Below are 19,653 nucleotides of genomic sequence, written 5' to 3'. Positions count from 1 at the left end.
CAAAATTGTTCATTTTTAATCTTCTTAACAAGTCATAATAATGATGAATTGCATGAATTTAAATATTTTATTGTCTTGATGATCAGGGGAGAGAAAAAGAGTTTCCCTGAAGTAAACTTGTTAAATTGACGTTTGCAAGAAAATGTTTCATGTTGAAACATTTAAGATGAAACACTTTTGAAACTTTTATGCAACAATATTTTACCATTAATCACTCCCAGTTGTTTATCGTGTAATAAACTCAATTGGACTGGTTTAAGCTGTAAGCGAGTCAGTCAAGGAAAGGAAGAGAATGAAAAATTTTCTCCTTTTGTAATCAGCTATTCATGGATGAATGATTAAAGATGATGAGGAAAAAGAGAATCACCATGATCTTTTGACCTTTCATCATGTGATTATAATGGAAATGCGAATAATTGCAATATTAATCTGATAACTTTTTTCTCTCTCTCTTTGACCTTTTTTCTTCGCCTTTAGAGTTACATGTATTAGCTGATCACCGAATTACTCTTGTCTGTAATATAAGTTTTCCACTCAATGATCATATCCTGCTGATTCTTTGGTATAAAGGTGACATCAATGGTTCACCTGTTTATACCATTGATGGTCGATACAAGAATCGAATTGAGGAAGCTGAACATTTTAAAAGTTCGGAGCTTGGTGAAAGAGCTCATGTTGATATTAAATCGTTTCCCATAACTTTAACCATAAATCCTGTTTTGACCAGTGATGAGGCGATCTATTTTTGTCGAGTTGACTTTAAATGGGCGAGAACTTTGTCCACTTCCATTAAATTAAATGTTCAAGGTAAGTTGATTTCAATTTGTAAAATTCGAAGAAAAGAGAAAATTTTGCTTTTCCACTTCGATTGTTTCGAAAGAATTTAGTCGAACAAAAGATTGTTGCAAATGTTGAATTGTTTGAAACTTGGCTTTTAAGTCAATTTGAAAGTTGTCTTCTTGTTAAGTCATTTTCAATGTTGCTTTGGTTCAACGTCTAATGTCAGCAATCATTCAGTTTGAGTAAATAGCATTTTTATCCGATTCACTTTTCATTATGATAATTTAGTTTCAATTTATCAATTTGATCAGTTGGTCAACTAACACGGTTAAAGTTGATTCAATTGTTTGCTTCGTTTCTATTGCAATAGCCACTAAATTGAATGAATGTTCAACTATTAGGGTTGAATGGAAGAGCATTGGAAAAGCTTTCTTGTTGTTGGTATTTTCATTTGTCAAAATGCATTCCCAGCAAAAGGAAATGACACTGAAAATCTTGATAAATTAATTCAACCTGGATGAGCTTTTACTTTGATCCTTTTGCTCAATCCTTTTAATCCGATGGTTTCTTCTTTCTTTGCCAGTTTTTAAGAGCAAGAAATGAAACATTTTATCACATTATTATGTGAAGGAAAAATTGTAATGTTGCAAGCGAAAGTTGATCAAAAATAAGTGAAATAGGAAGTGGAGTGATTAGCCAGGTTCAGATACTCAATGAAGCATCGGTTGGATTAGTTAGAAGAACAAAGTTTCTCGATGAAAATGTAGACTTTTCACTTTATCCATTCTTTCTCATTCCACTTTATTCTTAAAGCATTTCAATTGAAAATAATTGCAACCTAAACCTTGATTCATCATCCAGGAAACACACACTTTAGCTGTATAAAACCAACTGCTTAGATGCAAGCGAAACCTAATCCTTCTTTGCACAAAAGCGAACAATTCTTTGATTCTTTTCTGAGAATCATAGCTTCCAAATCAAATAACGTTAGTTTTATTCGTCTAAACTCAATGATACTTTTCATGAAAAATATGTTTATAAATGTTCATCTATTTCAATCCAGTTCACTGCCAGAAGTTTCTCAACGTCAATAAGAACTGATGTTAGGAAAAAGATAAAAAATTAACCAGTTCGGTATCCATTTTAATTTTTTCAAATTGCGTGTGTGCCGAAGTGGCTGTTCGCACAGTAGTATCAGAGCTAATCATAGTTAAATTTTTCAACATCTCAGTTACTTTTTTTCAATGAGATTTACCAAGATTCTCGGTTAAATATTAAACCAATTCATCACAATCAAATGATTACAATCATATAACTTCGAGATAAAGAGGTTTAACTGACTTAACCACTTACTTGTTAGCCCAATATTTAATCTAATCTCAACACTTTTTATTTAAATTTTGTAAACAAAATTTTGTCTTCATTTTCTATTGCTTTCAATGGATTTTCCTATTTTCACCTAAGATTTTTTGTAATCTTTATTTTATATTTTTCCTCTTTTTCATCAGGCTTATCACTCTCTTATCATTGTCTTTTTAGCAAACTGTGCTTAGTTAGTTAACTGTGCTAGTTAACCAATTTTAAAAACAGTGCAGATTATACAATATAACCATTTGATTAAATACTGGTTACCTTCAAAAAGTGGTTTAATTTCATTTAATGGATATACTTAGGTTTCGAGTAATAAAAGGCAGAAACGAGAAACGATTCCAAGTTAAAAATGGTTTCATCTTTTAAAAAGACTCATTGTTAGATTCACCTCACCTATGCGCAGAAATTTTTGGACAAATAAGATAGTCAAACCAACAGAGATAAAGTTATGTAGTTCTTGCTCTTTTTCAATTTATTGTGTTCCAAAGAAAAAAATTATTGGAACTAAACACGTTAATTGTTCTTTATTTTGTTCTTACCTGAAACAAAATAACTTTGAAAGAAACAAGAACAAGAACAAAATCGTCTTGGAAAAATTAAAAAAAATTTTGGTCAGCATTGATATCCAATTTATTATTGTTTTGGTGAAAATTGTTTTTTGTTAACGGAATAGGCTAACCCAAGAAGAAGTAAGTTAATACTATCAATAAAATATTGCTCATTCAATGATAGAAAAGGCTTAAAATGAATAATTTGACCATTCACAACTTGAGAACAGATAAGTTGATAAAGTAAATAACATACTGTTAAAGAGTGTTCGTTAGTTGTTCTTGAACCAAAATTTTCGTTTTGTTCCTATTCTAGAACAAAACTATATTTTTAGAAACAAAACAAGGAACAAAATTGATCTTGTTCTTGTTTCTTAGCCTCGAAATAGCCTACATAACACTAGATAGAGGGTTGGAATTTTCAGGAATCTTGCAGCTACTCATTGATATCCGGTATAAATTTGCTAACTAAAAGTATTACAGAGTTAATGCAACATTTTTATAACTCGAGTGTCTCTATGTTTTACAAAAAAAATCGACCTCGAATAAGTTGTTAATTACAAACTCCTCTTACGATTCCTAAAATAAAAGTCCTAAAATTTCATCAGATATGTTTTTCCCTCATTTCAATCTATCATGAATTTTTTTCAGTCCAACCGTACCACTTAGTCACCTTTCCTTGTGAGTAATTATTAAGATTGAAAATGAGACTTAAATTATGAGTGAAAGATTAGATTATTCCCCATGCTTGATAGATCGTTGAAAAGTCGTAAAATGAAGTTGAATCCATTATCGGACCATAGCTTGAACTACATCAACTTAAAGGTCTAACCTTCTTCTATTCATTGCAGTTAAATTTATGTATCCATCTTCATAAGTTCAATAAATAAATTGTCTTGGTCAAGTTGTCCAAGAAATTCTGCGCATAGTTTCAATTTTTTCTAGAATCTTTCTATCCTTTACTCAACTTCATATGCTTTGATGGTCTACAGTAAAATTGTATAAAATTGTTAGAAGCCTCAGACTGGAATATTGCTATCTTTAAGAAATCTAGTTTTCTTGGTTTCGAATCCTGATTTTATCGATATTTAGACAATTCTATTAGGCTATTCAACCGAGACAAACGAGACAAAATAACAAAGTAAAATTAGGTCTGACTTTAAACCAAAAAAAGTCTAAAGAAATTTGGTTAAAATTTGCAAAGTAGCACATCATCATGTAAATTGAATTGAAATGGAAGCAAAAGAAAAATGGTTGAAAGTTGAGCTCAGTGACCTTCATGGTTGACCAACCATCATTTGATCAAGTTGATCAGTCAACAAGAGACGAAATTTTTTGCCTCTTCCATTCAATTCAATTCAATATTACACATTTAAAGTCAAAAGTAAAGCAAGAGCTCGAGAGTTGATGTACAAACAAGTTGAAAGGAAGCTGAAAAAAGGAAAGAAGCGAAGAAAAAGAAGAGAGAAAAAAAGGAAATAACCAAATTCTGGAGCAGAAAAAAAAGTTCAGTATCATGAGTTTCAATTGATTTCAAGTTGCATCTTTTCTCTCTTCACCTCATTCACATTTCCTAATCTTGTTTCTTCTCTTTCAGTGCCTCCCAGTAAATTGGTTATAACCAATGTAAATGGAATACCTTTTCGTAAATTTGCTGGACCTTTTAATCAAGGTGAAACTGCATTGATAAAATGCATTGCTCTTGGAGGTAAATAATCAAATCAAACAGCGAAAAAGTTTACAACAACAAACACATGAAAAACAGTGAATCTGGTTAAACTGATTGGTGTAAACACAAAACTTTTATTCTCGCAATGAGTGCCTTTAATTTACAATTCAATGTTGAACCTGTAATTGATTATCTAATGTTTTTTTTCTCCCTGTTTAATCAACACACAAGAGTCAATTAATTTCGCTAATCCAAACCTTCAATATTTACTATTTTTATTATTCTTTTGTTCGTTTATTTTACGATTTTTTTCTGCTTCAATCCTATTATCGTTAATAACCTTACACTGGAACCTCTAGTGTGTTTAATAGCTAACCATTAGTTTCGTTTCATCTGTTAACATCCATTTTCATGTTAATTTTTTTCTCTTCTTTGTTATTCTTTTTTTTCAATCGTTTCAATTTCATCTTTTTGTCAACTAATCGCAACAAAACGAATCAGTCAATCTTGAAATTCAATTTGATTTCCATTTTCAACAAATTTTTCTCTTTTCTGTCCAAAACAAGGTTCCAATTAGGGTTTATCATGCAAAGTAGTCAAACGGCGTAAAAAATGAGCCACAAATGTCTTCATTTTTCATGCAATCCACCTGCCAATGAGTGATTACTATTCATGAAACAGTCGAGAAAAATGTACATGAAAACAGATTCGTTTTTGCAAATGTTCGTGTTTCAGTTAAAGAGTTAATTCAATAGTGTTTACGTTACATTAAATCTCAATCATCAACCATCAAGATTTATCTGTAAAGGCAATTGTTTTGAAAGGTACAAAAGTATACTTTGTTTTTGGAGAAACAACAAAAAAATTTGCTTCAAAGAAATTCATAAATGATGAAAATTTTGAGATAAAAAATGAACTTTAAAGACTAATTGTTGTAATTAGCAAACTTTTCGAGCACAAAATTGTTGCCATCACGAAACTGTTTTTTTGTTGTTGAGAAGAAATTCAAAGTTGAGCCAAAAGTTCTTTTAGGAGAAAATTTTGGCAAAATTTGGGGGATTTTTGCATGGGATAGTTTGAAGGGACTTAATGATTACTTTTTGTCTCCATTTGCGTTGATTCGTTCAAAGCTTACTTTTCATTATTCAACATTTTCCAACACTTTACATAAACTGTAACTGTCTTTTCATTGGGTGAACTTTCTTGTAGTTAAATTTTGTGCACTTAACATGGCTCAGCAAATATTTATTTTACCACCAATAAGAAAATTTTCATGCTCTTTGACCTTAAATAATCGATAAGAATTCACAGGGAGGGAAGACTGGGAGTGAAATCTTGGAGTGAAAGCCTTAAGAATATTATTATTATTCGCACAAATATTCTAAACGTGGCTTTCAATAGATCTTCTATGTAAATTAGGTTATGCTTCAACGATTAAAGAGATTCTATTATTTTTGCCTTATTTCGCCTTCTTTTCTCTCTTTATTATCTTTTCATCGAAAAGTTCATTTTTTTCTTCTCGCCACTTTGTTTATTATGCACTTTGATTGTTGATGAAGAAGAAAAAAAATATCAGAATTCATCTTTTTTTCACATTCATTCCTCAACAAATGAATTTACTTAGACGTTGAAGGCACACTGTTAGGGCATCTTCAACTTCAACTGCAAGGTGAAATTGCATACTTGATTAGCATTGAATGGAAAGGTTCAAGTGTCTTATGTCAAAGTCATAATCAAATTCAAACGATAGCTTAGAGTTTTCATTTCAATCGAAACAGCAAACCTCATTTGTTCACTTCGAGAGGCGCAAAAATAAATTGATCGACAGTCAAAACTTTTGCTTAGGTGCGACCCAGTTCCAACCCTTCAAAATCAACCTTTCAACTTTTCCAAGCCAGAAAGATCTCAGAATCACTTGTCAGATTAGTTCTTAGAAAATGTTCGAATTTCAGAAATGGCCAAAATCTTGCGAGTAAATCTTATGGTTAGTTCAAGTTTGGACAAAATTATCGATAAGTTGCTCTCGAAAATCAAGAAAATATGAAAGGAACAGAAAAAATTGTGGCGAATCGTTTGAAGGAATTTTCGTTCTGAAATGTTTTATCATTCGTTTCATTGCCATCATTATGGTTATTACCATCGATAAGCTTGGCTGAAATAATCATGTTAAGAGACGGAAAAATTGAAAAGGCTTGAAACTGAAACATTAAAGGATAACATTTGCAATAATAAACTTCTCATTGAGCTTGTAACATTAAACATGAAAAACAGACAAAAGAACGCGAAAATCGAAAAAATATATTTATATATAAATTGAAGGTTGAACCTAAAGATAATATAAAGTTGATTATCATCATAAAACAATAATAAAGCACAAGCATCATTAACAGATTGAATAGAGTAATGTTGGAGCAAAAATTAAAGCCTTTGCCTTGTTTTTTTGTTGCTTCGCATTTCACATAAACATTATGATAACAGGATTCTATTAATGCTCATTATCGTCATAAACTTTAAACGTTCCCTTCACTGGCAGTAATTTTCCTGATGAATCGAGTGATCAAGAAAATGGTCAAAAAATTAATTTTCCCTTTTCTCTTCTTCTTCGTTTTTCAGGTAAACCTTTGCCAAGTTTAATTTGGTACCAAAATGAAAATATAATAGACGATTCCTACAATCAAAGTGCAGAATTGAATCAAGTTGAAAATGTTTTGATTGTTAAAGATTTACAGAGAATCCATTTATTCCAAGAATTGAAATGTTTATCTCACCATGAAGCCTACGGAAGCTCATCAGCAACTGTAACCCTGGAAATAAATTGTAAGTGGAAAAGAGAAGAGCAAATTTACAGAGAAAAGTGACTTTTCAAATATCGAATCAAAGGTAAAACGAAAGCTAAAAAAGGAAAGAAAAAAACATTGAAATATTTCGCTTTCCTTTGCTGACCATCAGTGACCAACTGATTAAACATATGGCAAGATTAGGTTGAAAAGCTAAAGTAAACCAAGAAAAAAAATGTGCAACATTTGAGGTTATTATTAAATTATTACAATCAAATAAGGGAATGGATTGGATTCCCTAATACTTCAGAATAATAATGTTAAATGTAATGAGATTAGTTGTTAGTTGTTTATACTTTTGTGTTACTAATACATGTTACTGTCGATAACTTGTTTATTTGGTCTTTTGCTTTCGAGTTTTTCGACTTTTTTTCTCATTCTCTTTTCTTGTTCTTCTTTTTGGTTTACTCGGTTTTCCTTGTTTACATTTATCCTTCTCTTGAGAGTTGCTTGATAATGTGTATAATATACTATATTTATATTGTTACATTAAAGTGAAATAAGAGGCAAAATTGTTGCAGAAAAGTTGTCAACAGAGTTTTTGGTCAATTGGTTGAGAAAAGGTAAACTTTGTCTTGTTTGTGTTTTTAAAGTCATTTACGATCTCGAGTAAAGGTTTAATCAATTTAAGGCCAAAACAAACAGACATTCACTTGAAGGCAATGTCAACTGTTATTATTTAATTCTCATTTTTCTTTTCACTTTTGTTTCGTTGCAACCATGTTAAATGTTCATCACCTCTTGAAGCTACTCAGTTTTGTTTTAGTTCATTGATGATGGCAAAAGGTTCAATTTAAACAACCCAAAACTCTTTGTTTACAGAATTTCTTTTTACTCTTTTTTCCGTCTTTATTGTTGCTCTAAACCTTGTCATCCTTTTTTTATTAACATTATCATTAATGAATTTGATTTTTTCGTCTCTCTTTTTTGACGAAATTTAAACTCTTTTTTTTCTCGATCAACTTTTACTGTTAATAAAGCAATTTACAGCAAAGACAATGTCTCGACAGCAATTTATAACCTTAATTTAATGAGAATGGTAAATAATAGAAGACGCTAATAACCATAAATAATGCTAATTTTATTTCTTTTTTATCTCATTAACTTTTCGTTTTATAAGTCATCTTATTGTTCAGCTTTAGATAAAGTTTTAAGACTGAAAAATATTAAATTAAAACATGAGATAAACTGTCTAAAAGGAACAAAATATAATTTTCAACATTTTCCACTGATATTTCAGTCTGCATTTTTCATTAAAATCAAAGTTAATCACCAATTAATTTCTGCTACAATTTAAATGCTCAATTCGCTACTTTTCCATTTTTTTGTTCAAATGTTCTTTTCTTTGTATAAGTTGCTGAACCTGTGCAAGATATTTCTTTATTCATTGACTGTAACTACACTGAGATATTTGAACGAAACTATTCCAAACGATATTCGTTTATTCTTCAAGTTTTAGAATAATCTTGATCGACTTACGACCCTAACTATTGACTGATTTTGATGCTAATGAGTAGTACTTCTAGGTTGACTTGAATCTTGAGCTTTGCCATATTCACGTGTTGGACTGTGAAGGTTCATGGATTAGAAGTTTCAGAAGTTAAGATCACTAAACATTCGCGCGGAAAATTTTTTCCTTTTTCTTCTTAACTTCTTGACCAGATTCTGTATAAGAGCTTTAACTGTACTGAAGTTTTACTGTACAGTTGAGGGAGGATTTCAATCAATTGTTGAAATAAGCATTTTTGGGTTACCACAGAAAAGCTAAAGTTATTATTTGTTATTACATCTAGTCAAAAGCTTGACGAATACAAAATCTTAAGATGTTTACAATTGTATTAAGAATAGTTAATCAGAGCATTACTCGGTTCAGGTTAATCTCTAGAAAACGAGAAAATTGTTGACGCACAGTTGTAACCAATTGCACCATCAGAAAAGTTTCTCCGATTTCAGTCCAAGATTATGAGCTTTTATACTCAAATCCCAAAAGCAATTAAGACTTATGTTTTCAAGTATAATTAAGTTTCCTTAAGTGATAGAACTGAATATTACTTTAAAAAAGAGGAACGGGAAAAAATAATTTGAATAATCAATTCATCAGTTATTCAGTTTATCACATAATTTAGATAATGACTTGAATATCGTTAAATTGATATAGCAAATGATTCCGATGACCTTTCACTGAAAGTTTCAATTTAGAGGATTGACACAGAAAATGCAATTCCCTTTGAAATAACAAGCTGAAACACTATTCAAACTACAATCCATTTCATCTTCAAGTCTTTAACTCTACCATTTAGTCAGACAATCCTTATAAATTGGTGAAGAGTTGCAATTGTCATTATTAAATGCAATGAAATTTCAATTACGAGTTATCAAACAATTTATCTTGTTTATCCTCTTTACTGGGAGTTTACCTTCCAACTTGCTTGTGTTGTTTCATTTAAACTTGAATCTCTTTTTTTCCATGAATTTTCACAAATTCCTTTTAAAGCAGTTTCTCTTTAAAGATAAAACTCACTTTATTCTCACCATTTGCATTTCAAGTTCATTTTTGATAACATTCTCTAGATGATAACTTTCCTCCTTTGAGAACCAAAAAAAGATGAAAGACTGTAATGGAAAGAACAGCGGAAAAAAGTAAATACAAGTGATTAAAAGTTCATTGGAATGAAATCGGTTTACTTCAAGTGCACACAACAATGAATAACTGAATAAGTCGGACACAAAAGAATAAAAGTAAAAGAAAATGGAATAAGAATAAAAGTGTTTTTTTTTGTCGACAGAAAAAAAGGAAAATATTTAGGTCTACATTTTGGGTTAGACTTTTAAAGTGATGAATATTGTTTGGTGAAAACTCATGTGAATAAAAAAAACGTAAAAATGGTTTCAAATTTCATGATAAAAGATGACACGAGAAGAGACTGGAGCAACAAAAGAAGATGAAAAATGAAAATTTACTTGGAGTGATTTTTACCTTTGCTTTTCCAGTTCAATTGAAAAACTTTTACCTTCCAACTTGAACTCCATTTCAGTTTCATTTTTATGGATGAAAAAGAGTCACAAAGAGTTTCATTATTATTATTGAACCATTATTTACAAATGCAACAAAAAAAACCATTTTCACAATTGACTGAATCGCTTTGGTCAAAAGCAATTGAAACCATAATCTTACGAGTTTTGGCCAACAAAAAAGGAATCAATTTTTTCTTTTCCTTTTTTTTGGCTCCAAGTTCAACAAAGTTTCATTAATTTGTCATGTAATTTGAATATTGCAATCAAGGAAATTTGATACTTTTAATTAGAGTCGAGGTGATTATGGAAATCGAGTTTATTAGAACAGTAAAGTTTCGTTTTTTTCTTCTTCCAATCTTAACTTTTTCTTCTTCTCGGAGTTTCCATCAAGAAACTGTTTACCAATGAAAAGATGATAATTTCATGTTGATGACAAGTTACTTGATAATGTTTCAAATGATTTTACAGTTAACCTTCAATTGTAATGAAAGTCAGTCAAGTTTAACCTTTTAATTAATCTTTCAGAAAAGGTTAATCAATGGTTTTAACCAATTCCAAGACAATGCAATTTAATTGAAGAGTAAATTTGTTGAACCTTTTCGTTTAATTGCTCTTCTCTCGACATTTTATTGTCTCTCATTTGGCCACCTTTTCCATGTTAACTGATATCAACTTTACTTTAACAGTAAAACCTTTATCTGTTGAAATATCAACTTCCCAATCGACTCATAAAGCTGGTCTTAAATCGACATTTACTTGTACAACACATGGCTCCAGGCCACCGGCCATCATTTCATGGTACATCAACAACAGAACTCTTCCATATTCAAGGTAATTCTGTTTCATGTTTGGTTACATTTTTTCGAAAAAGTGGAAAATTGCGATTCTAACTCGACTCAGTTTATGAGTTTTTTGTCCAACAAATTATTTTAAGTCATTTTGGAAAAGTCGTTTCAAATGTTTATTAACAACATTAAAGTTGAGTTTTGAGTTTTGCCATCAAAATGTTGTCTTTTGTTGGACAATTTAGAGAATCCAGTTTTGTTTTTTTTCTCGTCGAAGTATTTTTCATGATGATTCTCAATGGAATAACTTTTCTTTTTTTTTCTTTCTTTTTCTATCAATCTTTTTCTTCTTTTCAGGGAAAGTTATTCAGATGATGGAAACTATTCAAGTAGCATATTGGAATTGACCAATTCAAGATCATTGGATGGTTCAGTGCTCATCTGTCGAGCTGTAAATAAACGCCTTGCTGGGTCAACATTACAAGATGAACTTAAGCTTGACATTAAATGTAAGATTCAATGAGAGTTATGTCATGGAAAATTTATTGTTATCTTTTTTTATGCAGAATCATGAAAATCTCAACTTTTATTTTCTTTTTGTTTTATAGATTCTCCAGTTTGCAAAGACAATCAAAGAGTCAATTATCCAGCATCCATTGGTGAACTTGTTGACATTACATGTGAGGTTATTGCCAATCCCAATAAAGTGACCTTTACTTGGACCAAAAAACACAACGAAACAAACTATTCAAATTTACAATCAAATTCATTATCATTCTTATCTGAACCGATGACTGCAACATGGCCAACATCGATGGCAACATCAACTAGTCGACCAATTAGTACAAATATAATTAAATCTGTTTTAAAAGTTAATGTTGAATCAACAAGTGACTTTGCTGTTTACACTTGTTTAGCTGAAAATGTGATTGGAGGAAACTTGGAGCCTTGTTCATTCACCATTGAACCTCAAGGTTTGATTTATTTTATTTTTCATCATTTTCCATTGAAAAAGATCAACTATTCATTCAATTGAAAAGCCACTTTTCAAAGGTTAAACAACTGATCACCATGCAAGAACTCAAAGTTACCAAATTTAGTTTTCATGACAAATTCAAGTTCTTATCATTTAAACGTCAAACCTAAAGCATAAAAATATTTTGTATAAGGATTCAGCTTATGACGAAAATTTTGATTTTGACATTACTGAATGCTTTCCAACGATAGCTGTTTACAATATTTATAAGATCTGCCATACGAGGTACTGAAATTGAGTTACCTCGACTGCTTCTCTCGTATAGCAGAAAGGCCATTCAGAATTATTAGGACAATCACGCCAAACTTGACCATTTTATTTTTTCGATAATTTAATAAGTACAAAGCTATTAGGCTATCTTTACCGATGTTAAACAGCTATATCTTGGCTTGCGATTGACCTTGAGGTCTCAGATTTTTTATAAATAAATTTCGCCGATACTTATTTGCTATATTTCAAGGTCAATGTCATTCAAGGTCATTTGTCGACAATCCCTCCTAACGTGAGCAAAGGTCAAACGAAGGTTGCATAATATTTTTCAAGGTCAAATCATCGGGCTGGGTTAGGCTCTTTTAGGCCCTAACAGGCTGCCACATTATTGAGTTTCTCGACTGCTGTTTTAGATCATTCTGTCCTTGCTACACTCTAAAAATTAACTGAACTAAAAATGGAAGCTACATCACCGGTGATGGTGCAATGTGGGATACTGGAGCTTTTGTCACTTAATCAATGTTGTAAAATCTCTCTTGAGACTGCTCTACGCTTCAAAAGAATGAGTAATCGTATTTAATGCAACCCGAATCCGAGTAAATTTTCAAGTGTAGCAGCCATGAAGAATTTGATATTTGGGCACCGGAGTGAAGTGTATGAAGAGTATGCAGACCATCAAGTTAGTGGTAACCACGATTAATTACAATATTGATTGTGATATGATGCTGATAGTCGCTGGCAATCTTGAATCGGAAGAAGGATACGCTTAAATTGTTTGTCATTTTTTTCGATATTTGCTTTTTTCTTTCCTCGTTGAATACCTAACAACGATCTGATTCAAAACTTGAAAGTTTATTTTCTCAAAAAATTAATTCAAATATTACAATAAATATGATCTGGAATCAATCGGACAATTTTAAAATTATTTCATCACTATCTGTTGGTCGTTATAGTCACAGTGAACAGTTGGTTGGCAAGCATATAAATAAATAGTAACATTGTGAGAAGTTGCGTTTTTCTGATTATTCAACTTCTGTTTTTTCGTACCCATTGCCATTCCATTTTTATTATTGATTGTAAAATCTAATTCAATGAGTAAACCTGTGGGCTATACCGAAGCTTCAACGAGTGCTAAACAAAAGGATGCGAAGCAGGAAAAGAAAGTAAAGACTTTTTATTAAGTGGATGTGGATTCGCTGATTATCATTTTTGCCGACTTGGATCTCTGTAATAGAACAAGATGTAATCAAGTTTGTCAAAAAGTAAATAAAGTGTTGGCTTTCAACGCAAATATTCTTCTAATATAAAGGTGACCAAACAATACAGATTCTTGATACATTTACTCTAACCGTAATTCTCAGAAAATGCGCAAATGTGAAAAAAATCAACCTTGCAAAAACTGTTAGCAACTGTATTAAAGCGATTTTTGCTGGTACTGGGCGATGCTACTCTTGAAAAATTGATCCTGGAAAATGAATCCCAAACTTCATCATTTTGAAAAGATTTTTCTTAACAAAATTGTCAACTAAATTGTCTACCACTTTTAAGCATCACATTTTCAAACATCTTTTTTATAAGATTATCAACCCCAAAACCCTAACCAATTTTTGACCATTTTTGGGATAAAATGGTGAATATTAGTGAATGTGTTGGATGGTGTTGAATTGCTCAACAATCTAGTTGATAAAAGTATTGAAATGCCATTCTAAAGTGGCGATGCTTGATAGGGGATGGAAAATAGGGGATGTTCTGAAAAAGCCGGTCCCAATTGATCGCGTTAGTCCTTAGAAAGGGCTGACCTGGCTGTAGTTGAATGGTTAGCTCAATCAATATCGATAATTCATTGGCAGCTATCTGAACATTCGACCTTTTACATTGAATTCAGTTGTGCACTTTTTCGATATCATTTGTAGAAAAATTTGTATGCTTTTTCACGAGTATATTTTTTAGACCCAAATGCCGAAATATAAAAGTAGACAGAAGATTTTCTTGTATTGGTCTTTGAGAGGGTCTGTGACTTTAGTTTCGATGTTTGCCACAAGCGCTATTCTTCCAGTTTCGGTGTCCAACATAGGATTCACTTCCGATGAATTTCATTTGTATGTTAAAAAAAATCAGGTGCATAATATTATATAGTACATGAATAATATCATGTGATATACTTATAAATTACTGCTTATATTGACATTAATATTAATAATAAGAGACAAAATGAATCTGTTTAAGCATTACTCAGGAATAAGCTTCTAAAGTTATTGGATCGCCTTTAGAATGAGCCTGATAAATCAGAGACAATTAAATTCAACATTCAATTTTATTCCTTCAATGTTGAAACTAAATTTTCGCAAGTGTAATTATCTTGAAAATTAATTTTCTTTCAGCAAAAGACAAAAATATCCAACTTTAAATGAACATTAGAATTGGATTTTTGCACAAAAATAACTTCTTCTTCTGTATTATTGGATGCTGCCTTGATAATCATTGAATCGGTATTCCTCGTGAGACTCGAGTTTCAATTTTAATGAAAATGAATACAACAAAAATGTAACTTTAAATGAAATGTTTCAAAGTGAATAGACAGCTAAATGAGTAAAGAAAAGTTTAGTCGTAAATTACATGATTAACTTTGATTGAGAAAAATGGTCAACAAATGGAGTTGACTAAAGATGAAAATGTTATTCCAATAGTAAACAATAACATTTTCATCATCATTCCATTGAAATGTTTAACCAATTTCAACCATTAAAGGCTTTTACAGGCTAACAAAATGAAGTTGATTGATAAAGAAATGATTTTCTGTTTTTCTTCTTCTTTCTTCTTCCTTTTTTCCATCTGATCTTTAACAATGTTCAAGTTGCCTTCTGAAAACAGGGAAAAATGATGATGATGATGGTGATGATGATGATAAGCAAAAGATGGTTCACTGTTGGATAATAACATTAGATGTTAGTTAACTGTCAGGCCAAGACAGTTTACAATAAATCTCACATTTTCTTGATGATTTTTCTTCTTCTTCTTCATCTTGTTATTTTCTTATTTATTTTTATTCCTTTTTCGTCTTCTTCTTCCTCGCCATTCGTTCATGGTGTTTTATGCCTTTTCCTTCATTTTCCCTTCTCTAAGTGAATCCAGACATTGACCATTGGTCACGGCACAATCAATTAAATCAGATTGAATCGCAACACCAATTCAATCAATCAGAATACAACTTTTGTCTTTACCATTAAAGCTAATTAACTCAAAAGCAAATAATGTTTTTTTTCAAACATTAATACAAATAGAATGTAAAAGTTGACCGAAGCAAACATTCAATAAAACCTTTTGACCTTTTACCCATTTCAATAATAATATTCAATAGAAGAAAATGTTTATCAATTTTTTCGAAATTCATGAAAATTCTGTTCAATTGATTCGAGTTTTGATCTTCTTTTTCTATCTGATTAGTGTTGTTGCGTTTTTGGCCTTCTTCATGATTAGATTGTAATTATGAGTTGATCAGTTGGAAAATGAATTTTTCTTAAACATTTTTCATTTTCTTTACAATTTTCTTTTCTTTTTCTTCTAATGATTATTCAGATCCTCCTGCTAAACCCAAATACTGTTCAATTATGGAGCGTGAAGAGCATCTTTCAATAGATTGTATTCCTGATCAGGTTTCATCTCCAGTTGATTATTATATTCTTGAAGCTTATTCGGATGAAAACGATAATAATAATGGCGGACAACTGCTTCTGGATAAAGTTAATGAAACAGTTTTACCTGTCTTCCAATTGACCAATTTAGAGTCCAATGGTTCTTATATTTTGGTTACTTATGCTGTTAACAAAATTGGTAAAAGCAGTGAACTGATAATACCATTAAGGAAAGCTAAATCTACCTCTTCACATCTTCACGTACCAAGTGTAAAAGGTAACAACAATAATGATGAACCAGAAGAAAAAAAGTGTTGCGAATTATAATCAAAGCAAGTGATAATAGAGACGAAAAAAGAAGCAACAAAATAGCCAAGTGCTGATGGTGCAAGTGCAAACAGTCTGTGTCATTCACCTGAATCAACTTGTCACAATCTTCCAAAGTTGACCTTAGTAAACCAGTTGACCTAAAATTTTAACACTAATCAATCAGCTCATGATCCAAACTAATTGCAACAGAAGCGATGAGTTGAAGAGGCTTTGTACATAAAGTAAACCAAAAACTCTGATACAGAAATATCTCGACTTTCTTTGTCTTATTTCGTACAATTTTTCCTCACTTTTCTCATCATTTGCATTTTTCATTTGCTGAAAACAAGGAAAGATGAGAAGATGAGAAGATGAGGAGGATAATGAAATGATGAGATGAGATTGAAGGAAAAGGAAAAGATGTTTTCTGTTTTACTCAACCTTCATATGAATACGATTTAGCGTTTCATTTTTTAGACAAATTTCGTTTCTTTTGATCTTCTTTTCGATTTCATAATGAACATTATCATCTCTGGGCTCATTGATAGTTGTGATTTCAATATACCTTGTTGACCTGCTTCTTCAAAGGCTTTACGATTTTTCATTTTTAATAGTTTTTCTTGGACTTGTTAAAGCGATTCTTTTTGTTTGGTCTTTCTTGGTGATCAATGTTGAATAATTTGAGGGAATCGACGCCAAGATAATCAATCTTTATTGTTGGCGAGAAAGAAAAATGTTGAAAATGAAAACTTGTAAAGACAAGTTGAAAGCCTTAAGGTTGACCCAATAAAGTTGCTACACTATGGAGACACTTTTTATGCAAATAAGGATTGCTAATGATGATGCACTTTTAGCACTTGGCTGTCCTGCTAATTAACTTTAATTATTTTGCTTGACTTTAAGTTAAACCTTTTTTCTTTGCCATCACAGTTTAAAGTCAAGCTAATGAATTATGTTTAATTAACTAACTTACTTTGCTTACCATTTTGTTGTCTTTAATTAGAAACTGAAATTATAACTGTAAAGGATCCAATCAGTCCCATGTTTGGAACTTTATCAATTTTATTAATGTTGGTATCATCCGTTATTTTATCAATTTTGTGCCTTCTCATTATCCTTATCCGATGTAAATTAAATAAAAAAAACGACAAACAGAAACAATTAAGGTAAGTTTACTATTATTGTTATTTACGGTTCAATTCAAGTTGCTCAGTCAACTTCAAGTAAAGTCAAGAGTGTTGTCAACCCATTGGATTATTTTGCATTATTCACCATTCATTCAGCAATTATTTGCTGAATTTCGCCATCCACTATTAAACATTTACTGTCACTTACAAATCACTTGCATTTGTTAGTGATGAAGATTTTTGCTCACCACATTCAGCTATTCACTATTCTCAGAATTCCAATAGGACGAACTCGAATTGAATGTGAACAGTTTTCGTCATTTCTAACGAAATCTGTATGAGCATCTGTTAACTATACAATAATCCGGCTTCGAGTTATTCCCAGTTCCGTCAGTATAACTTCGTCTTTTTATCTGGCAAAAAGACTAGTTGTTGCCATAATTGAACGATTATCTTTAACTGTAAATTAATTTCCCAGCGTAGCATCTAGCATTACTCCGTTGACTTCCATGAATCCGTTTGAAGGTTTCAGATTCATGATCAACTTTTTGTCCAAAGTTTTTATTGTAATTAAAATGAAGTGACAAGGACAATTTAGATGGACAATAACTGATATTACCAGCGGTTCCATATTTTCACAATTTTGCAGCACTAAATGGTTATAGCCTTTGCATTAAAGGAAAATAAAAAATTAGATTTCCTTGCTTTCTGTTGCGCTTGGGTTAATTCCCATCTCACATTTCATTGTTTTACCGATCCCAAGTACTTGAGTTTTGATACATAATATGATGAAAAGCTGATTAATATCTATAACAATGATGAAGAATTGATCATTATCCATTTTGGCAACTCTTTAAAAGATAATCAACTAAATTAGATCAACAAAAGATCGAAAATCATCCAAGATAATCTTTCTATTCATTTTCCCGGTCTTGATCAAGGTTGATTAGCCTTTGATTATGGCTGACAATTGTTTCATCAGAAAGACCTTTCAATAATCCAGGATTTCCCAAGCATCATGGAATAGTTTTAAAAGATATTAACTCGCGTGTTTCATATCTAATCTGAATAAAAAATTTACTCAACTGTTGTATTCAATCAAGTTCCAGGTTCAAAACTATTAGCCTTTACCTTAGCGCTGACAGAAAAGATTGAAAACTCGATAAAAGATTGTCTATTGTGTTGGAAGTGACATTTTACGGATTTAAAGTCATTTCAACACTAGTCTCTACTCATTTAAAGAAAATCAAAGTTCATTTCTTTCATGTTTTTTTCCTTCTTCAGAATCAAGTGACATGAACAGTTTTGCCAATAATGTTCGGGTTCAATATTTGGAAATATTTTTGTCTTGCTATCGGTTATTGATGATTATTAATAAATGTGCAAACTCAACCGGAATTTTAAGTGATTGTTTTCAAGCAACAAAATCAATCAATAACAAATGTCATAGCAAAAAATCGATTGGAAACAAATTCATGCAACACACTGAGTTGATACTTTTTGATGACTTTACTTGATTTCATCTTAAAACAGAAACAGTTTGAGTAAAGCTATTAAACAAGTTACAGTTTTACTTGAATTGACTGAATCCCAGTTATCTTTCAGTTATTTTACATTATTATTGTAACGAGAAATCGATGAAATTTGAAATAATTGAATCTCTATTGACGAGTGATTCAAGTTGAACCAGTCATTTGTAAACGATTCATGAAGAGACAGTTTAAATTGTTTAAGTCTTTAATCTAATGACTTTACCAACATCTTGAGCTGAGAAAATTGTTCAATTCAATTGTCAGATGATGGTTACTATTAAAAGCAAATTAATATTACAATGATAATTTCCTGTTCATTTAATGTAAAAAAACTGGAAATGTTCAGCAATTGTAATTTTCCAGTTAATAGGATTGAATAAATTGAGCAAGCTTACAAATTATTAACTCTTGAATCGTTTAAAAATGAAATTTTCATCAAATTACTTTTCATATTTTCTAACTTGAATTTATGTTTTTTCTTATTATTGTTCAGTGATAATGTTAATATTGTTGGTTTGGAAAACATATCTTTAAATTGTGAATCAAATCAAACACCTGATGTGATACCATTCAAAGAACCAGGTACATTAACATATTAATAAGTGTCTTTTCACTTGAAACTAAATCTTTTGTTTCATCTCTGCTTTTGATTAGATTTGGATGATATCAATGAAAGTTTCAAGACTGGTGCCATTGTTATACCTGAAGCCTTTTTAACTGGAGCTTACATTCAATTTCATGGTGAAATAATTGACAACTCACCAATTATGAAAGCTGGTGAAAATATTGCTGTAAGTGATTT

The 19,653-nt window shown here is 31.0% G+C and overlaps 1 protein-coding gene across 1 annotated transcript in view; it reads left to right on the top strand.

The window, feature by feature from the left end:
• Positions 1-19,653, top strand: part of LOC107372258 (uncharacterized) — a 29,041-nt gene that overhangs the window by 8,706 nt on the left and 682 nt on the right. The window contains exons 2-11 of the mRNA XM_015940463.3: positions 478-807; positions 4,297-4,407; positions 6,982-7,185; positions 10,907-11,051; positions 11,363-11,514; positions 11,614-11,979; positions 15,828-16,160; positions 17,196-17,358; positions 19,345-19,433; positions 19,506-19,642. Of these exons, the coding sequence (XP_015795949.1) occupies positions 478-807; positions 4,297-4,407; positions 6,982-7,185; positions 10,907-11,051; positions 11,363-11,514; positions 11,614-11,979; positions 15,828-16,160; positions 17,196-17,358; positions 19,345-19,433; positions 19,506-19,642 (2,030 nt within the window). The remainder of the gene's footprint in view (positions 1-477; positions 808-4,296; positions 4,408-6,981; positions 7,186-10,906; positions 11,052-11,362; positions 11,515-11,613; positions 11,980-15,827; positions 16,161-17,195; positions 17,359-19,344; positions 19,434-19,505; positions 19,643-19,653) is intronic.

The sequence above is a fragment of the Tetranychus urticae genome, chromosome 1, assembly GCF_039701765.1.
Source record: "Tetranychus urticae isolate SD_2017Ah chromosome 1, NJAU_TeUrti_SD_1.0, whole genome shotgun sequence".
Lineage (NCBI taxonomy): Eukaryota > Metazoa > Arthropoda > Arachnida > Trombidiformes > Tetranychidae > Tetranychus > Tetranychus urticae.
Note: the sequence above shows the minus strand (reverse complement) of the source record. Positions and strands in the feature narration are given on the sequence as shown.